This window comes from Euwallacea similis, chromosome 6 (genome assembly GCF_039881205.1).
Source record: "Euwallacea similis isolate ESF13 chromosome 6, ESF131.1, whole genome shotgun sequence".
NCBI classification, from domain to species: Eukaryota; Metazoa; Arthropoda; class Insecta; order Coleoptera; family Curculionidae; genus Euwallacea; species Euwallacea similis.
This window is the reverse complement of record NC_089614.1, coordinates 5,863,841-5,870,168: the sequence shown is the minus strand read 5'-3', so window position 1 is coordinate 5,870,168 and position 6,328 is coordinate 5,863,841. Positions and strand designations below refer to the sequence as shown.

General features: G+C 34.1%; 1 protein-coding gene across 7 annotated transcripts in view; it reads left to right on the top strand.

The window, feature by feature from the left end:
* Nucleotides 1-171: 171 nt before the first annotated feature.
* The window catches only part of GluClalpha (glycine receptor alpha 1), a 38,042-nt gene continuing 31,885 nt past the window's right edge, over nt 172-6,328 (top strand). For 2 of the 7 annotated variants that reach the window (XM_066391485.1, XM_066391489.1), the window contains exons 1-2: nt 182-915; nt 6,054-6,184. In XM_066391485.1, the coding sequence (XP_066247582.1) occupies nt 863-915; nt 6,054-6,184 (184 nt within the window). In that variant the 5' untranslated portion in view covers nt 182-862. Of the gene's footprint in view, nt 916-6,053; nt 6,185-6,328 lie in introns of those variants that run through there. The other 5 variants (XM_066391487.1, XM_066391486.1, XM_066391490.1 and 2 more) reach the window with 5 other exon arrangements.

Below are 6,328 nucleotides of genomic sequence, written 5' to 3'. Positions count from 1 at the left end.
CTTTATAAGTATTAGTGATCGAATAAATGTAGGTAGTTATGTAATTTTTAATAGTATTTATAAGGTTCCTAAAATGGGTGCGTGAAAGGTCGATGTCTGACATTCGGGGAAGCTCCAGATAGATAATGTGTTTACATGTTTACAACCACGAGGCCAGTCATGCATGTAAAATTGATTCAAAGGGAAATTTTAATATTAACCGGCGGATATCACTTAAAATGGCATTTGACTTTGTGATATGGTTTACGAAGAGTGTGCCTCCCAAGAACTTGAATTCATTTTGGAAAAGCAAAGTTGACAATTGATTTCTCGTTCTGGCCAGAACAGATGGGAACGAAAAACTGCAAAAGTTCGTTTCTATAGACACAAAAGCAACACCCAGAATGACGACACAAATACGAAAAGAGGGTCGTCTATGACGTCATATTATGATGCCGTTGCCAACTTATAATTGACTCACGTTCCCGGAGTAAAAAGTTTTGCAAATCAATTTCCGGGGTTTTAAAATAATGCCAGTCCAGGAACAAGGGACCGAAATCGTTTACAGGTGCACATATGCAACTTGTGCTGAACCGAGGCATCTAACCAAAGGAAATGGAAGAGAATTTTCATTTTCACCGAAAATTTGCGAGAGCGTTGTGGAGGAAAACAGCGCCGCTGCTAGGCGATCAATATATATTCTGACCGTCCCACCTCTATCTACAAAATCAGACTAGGTTCAGTTGAGGTAGACAGCAGTCAGCTCTCTCTGTAGCTGAATGTCCGTCAGTGAGAAACTCGCTGATTGTTTTTCTTACACCTGAAAATGATTAAATATAACTAAAATTTCCAAGCTTTTGCCAACATTTTGGGGCTCAGAGCAATGGTCAACTTGTTTGTGTTAATTATTTTTCTGCAGGCCGTTTATGTTAATATGTGAGTAAACAACTTTATTATTGGTGTTTGATTTATGTTGCATCCAAGTAGCGAACTCCACATTACCACAGCGAAAAAATTTGAGACCTAAAAAGGGAGTAACATTTTTTTTTTAAAATAAACATTGTGACCCATAAACCATACGCGTTAAATGTTTGATGAAAATTCGAGGAATCAGGGTTAATAGCACTAATTAACAATAGCTTCGCATTCAAACAGCTAATAACACATGTGGGTGTAGGCTAATTCGGTTATTTACATACTGACCGTACAGAGCTTGCTGGTATCTAACTAGTAGTAAATATTTGCTCATCTCGGTACATGAATTTTCCTGCACTGTAGGCAAACATTTTTCTGAGTATTCCTGTTGCATAACTAACCTCACCTGCAAAGCAAACGCATGATACATTCCTATCCATTCTATCGCTATAAAAGTACGAATGTAGCAGTCGTATCTAGGGCAATGGGGAGTTTCAGAGGATATTTGGGGCGTTCGGTGAAATAATTCATTAAATCAGAACCCTTTGGGTTTCGGGCAAGACAATGGTGAAATGAATTCCAAATCCATCGCCATTTCTGCGAGGCCCACTGTTAATCACTTAAGCTTTTAATCCAATCCTGTTCGGGCTCTTATTTTATCATAATGTAATGCCACCAGGACCATATATTTATTGATTAGCTTATGATCAAAATTTAATAGAGTCTTTGTTGTATGGTTTCTTATTGTAGGTCGCCACAATGAAATTGAACATTTTTTCTCTTGATAAGATTGAATTTCAAGCTAATTAGGGAAAGAGTCATGTCGATAGGAAATTAAAAAGGCCTGATTTCTTATTGAAATTAGCTTACTCGGTACAGGAAATCGCAAGCATTAAATGTATTAACTCTTAAGGAAGAAATATTTCTTTTGTCTTTGAGTTATGGACGGACCCCAGTCATTCAAGCGGTATTTCGTAAGTTTTAAAGTGCCAAGTAGTAAGATAAGAGGGTATTTCAAATTCGACCCTCACCATTGGGATCTCGGAAACTAGAGGAGATACGAAGAAGTTTAAATCGGGGAAAAGTTGCGTAATCTAGCGCTTGATCGAATACCATTTTCAAAATTTTAATTTTCCGAGTACTTCCGAGGATATCCGAGAAAAACTAAAAATTGGAGAATACATTTTTATTTTTTTTTAGTGTTATTTGACAAGGAAGATTAAATCCGTAAGCACATTTTCATTGCCACTTTTTCTCAGCTACACTATGACATATTCAGATTTGCCATCCGACGTTTCGTCTTTCGGCTACCATTATCAACTTTATTTTTTCTTATGGGCGCCATATTGGATTTTTCGACAGAAAAATAGTGCGTTTCATTCGGATTTCATTGATATAAAACTTCTTATAATTTACTTTTTTAAAAGTCGAAATATTTAAATAAAAAGAAATATTACATAGTTGGCCTTGACTCCATCGAAAGATTTTCTTTTGTTCGCGTTATATGACAGAACTCCTCAAACGAGATTAGAGCTTGCGCAGATTTCCAATGAAAATGAGCTTCAGAAATGAAGAGAAACGAGATATGTTAAGACTTTATTACAAATTTGATAGGAACAGTATGAAAACAGCTCAAATGTATTTTGAGTTATATTCGGAAAAACAACAGCTGCATAAAACATTATTTAAAACTTTGGATCACCATTTAGCTGAGTTTTGTACCTTTGAAAATCTTTTTTCATCGTGCTTCCATACTTCATTTTAGGTTTTTGGTCAGTTTGGTGAGTTTGGTGCTTTCGAAATGTTCATCCAAAGTTTTAAATAATGTTTTATGCGGCTGTTGTCTTTCCGGATATAACTCAAAATACATTTGAGCTGTTTTCGTACTGTTCCTATCAAATTTGTAATAAAGTCTTAACATACCTCGTTTCTCTTCATTTCTGAAGCTCATTTTCATTGGAAATCTGTGCACGCTCTAATCTCGTTTGAGGAGTTCTGTCATAAAACGTGAACAAAAGAAAGACTTTCGATGAAGTCAAGGCCAACTATGTGATATTTCTTTTTATTTAAATATTTCGGCTTTTAAAAAAGTAAATTATAAGAAGTTTTATATCAATGAAATCCGAATGAAACGCACTATTTTTCTGTCGAAAAATCCAATATGGCGCCCATAAGAAAAAATAAAGTTGATAATGGTAGTCGAAAGACGAAACGTCGGATGGCAAATCTGAATATGTCATAGTGTAGCTGAGAAAAAGTGGCAATGAAAATGTGCTTACGGATTTAATCTTCCTTGTCAAATAACACTAAAAAAAAAATGGATTCTCCAATTTTTAGTTTTTCTCGGATATCTTCGGAAGTACTCGGAAAATTAAAATTTTGAAAATGGTATCCGATCAATCGCTAAATTACGCAACGTTGCCCCTATTTAAACTTGTTCGTATCTCCTCTAGTTTCCGAGATCCCAATGGTGAGGGTCGAATTTGAAATACCCTGTATACATAAATAAAAATGCAGTCAAGTTCTATTTCTAAGTCTGTGCACGACCTCATAGAAGCTATCTAGGTAAAATATTGGATCCATATCAAAGGGGAGGGATCTCTCATCAATTTTTCGTTTTCTCGATTATAAAAATGCCTACAGAAGGTTCATCAAACTGCAATTCCTATAAATGTCCAAGATTTCAATTGAGGAATCCAAATACAATCCACATGGGTTGATTAGACTGAAAAAATACCTCAATTGTATAAAATTAAAGAAATGTATACAAGCTTTAATATTGTTTTCACTCAAATTATTTTCACTTTTGGTGTGTTATATTTTAGGCTTTTTAAAACGGTTTATTGAAACTTATTTTTGTCAAGTGGAATAAACCTTATAAAATGATCGTAGAAATAAAAAATAGAACTCTCATTGAAGCTGAATTTTTGAAATCCTTTCAAATGATTCACAAATCAACTGGCTTTCAAAAATCGTAAGTAGGGGAAGAAATATTTTATCACGCCTTTACAAAACAATGGAGTCAACCAACCAATTTTCTATTACCAAAGTCGTATGTCGCAAAACTGCATTTTCACAACTGAAATTCAAACATATACCCCTTGTTACGTCTCTGTGAATATCGTGCACACTCTTTTTTAGAGAAAAACATTTTATACTAGTAGTGAGTAAATTTAGGTTTTATCGACTTTGGTCACGCTTTTTAAGAGATGGACCAACCTTCATATTGTATATCTGTTGTTAACAAAAAGCAAAAATTAAATTCACTCAAAAGCAAATGTTATAATGGGTAGTTTTTTGGTTCTAACCAACAAACTGATTTAAACTTACGTAAACACGTATCTAAAAGAAGTGAAAATTATTCGTAGATAATTGATGATATTATCAATTAAAACATTTTAGTTAAAATAATGGAGGCACCCGTGTTATTTCAAAGTAACAAATCCACATTATTAAAAAAGTGGAAAAAATATAAACAAGTTTTTCTAATAAAAATATTGCTATTTTAAGTGCTTTATTTTAATAGATGCTTTTACTTTTTGATTTTTGTTTGGATTGATAAATGTTTTTATTCATAATTAAAGGTATTTTTTGAATGATTTAAAGGAAATGGGACATTGAAATAATAAGTGCTAGGTATAGGTTAATTTATATTTGACTTTAAAAAGTTATGCACAAGGCTGCAGAAATCTCTTCAGTGAAAAAAAATATTTGAAAACGATTTTCAAATAATTTTAGAAACGTTGTCCAGATTAAATAACTGTTTCGTCAAAAGCTTTATAAGACTTTTAGGGAAAAACAATACCTAATAAGATTATGTGGTTTTAAAAGTAGTTTTTAAAATAATCTTGAAGACTTTAATAAACGGACCGTTTAATGCTTGAGGCGGTTTTGAGTTTGGATTAAAGAATGTTTATAAAGATTTATTAGTTGGTAGTAGATTTTAGTCTTAAGAATTCTTTGTAACCTATAATAAATCTTAAATTGTTGCTTGGGGATGTATCAAGTCTTCATGAAAACGTTGAGCGTCAATATCTCGGGGACCTTAGAGCGATCGTTTTAAATAATAACTAGTTGCCTCAATAAGTATATAAGAATCAGCGGAAACTATGTTGTATCTCATTTATTATCTGAGATATGAAGTCATTTAAAGTTTTACTTTCACCTTACCTGAAACTGCCTGAAACCCTAATTGAAAAATCAGGGGCATAATGCAGAATCTAAATCAGTTCATGTATGTGAGAGTTAAAAGGTGTACCTAGCTACTTTTCGCCAGTTCTGTGCGCTAATCTGTGAAGGAATTGCCTTGATTGAAAATTCCTTAAATTAATCATTTCAATGAGATCTGAAAATCGGCACTTATCGGGTCGTAAGATCTCTTTTAGTTTCGGAAATATAAGATCACTTTTAATTATTATTTTGCACGTGGCCACTATTTTCATAGTTTTCAAAGTGGCTCAAAATTAAAGTTTGATTAAAACTGCATTTTCAGGGCTCTAGGACGCCAATTGAGGTATTCTGGTTCAATATTTAATACGCATCAGTTGGTTCTCAAGCTCAAAATTTGTCTAGAAATTTACCAGATTTCAAATGTTGAGCTTGGGAATTCTTGCAGTAAGTGACTTCGATTAATTACCAAAGATTAATCGCCTATATCTTTCAGTTTTTGAGGGTCGACACTTGTACCTAATATTATTAAAGGGTCGTCTTGAAAAGTTCAAGTTCCTGAATATTTTTGCTCTCTAGAGATCTGAGTAATTTCACATTCAATAAATGTGTCTTGGAGAGGGATGAAAATAAAAATAAAATGGTGCAACATTTTGACCTTTGAACAACATATTTTTAACTTCCATTATTGCATTAAACACCCACTCCTGGCTATTGACCTTTTTCCCGAAGTTGAACAGGCGGACCATCTTAACCAGGCTCGCCCTTATTAAGTCGCGAACCCGAAAAATCTTTTCCTAATTTGAAAAACAGTTTTATTTCACTTCTTTCATAAACGCAGAAAGTCAGGAAATCAAATGCAAAAATATTAGCCCTACGACGTCAGCAAATTCGTTGTGGTTGGGGTATTGAGGTCATCGCGATAGAAATTTGTTTTGCATAAGCTATACCGAAGGGCAAGAACCTGAATATAACGTTGGGATTTGTTCTAGATGTTGGGGGAGTCAGCAGAAAAATACCCAAAAAATCAATTTCCGAGAGAAGGAGAAGGAGGTTCTGGACCAAATCCTGGGCCCCGGGCGATACGATGCTAGGATAAGACCTTCTGGAGTCAACGGGACAGGTGAGTGATATTTCTGTTTGTTTTTTACTTCTATTAAAAGTAGGGCACCGATAAGCGAGCGAGAGAGCATATCCGAACATCAAACAGGTGTACCTATCTAACAACAAATCTCAGTGTCTCAATGAGTACGTTGGATGTATTTGA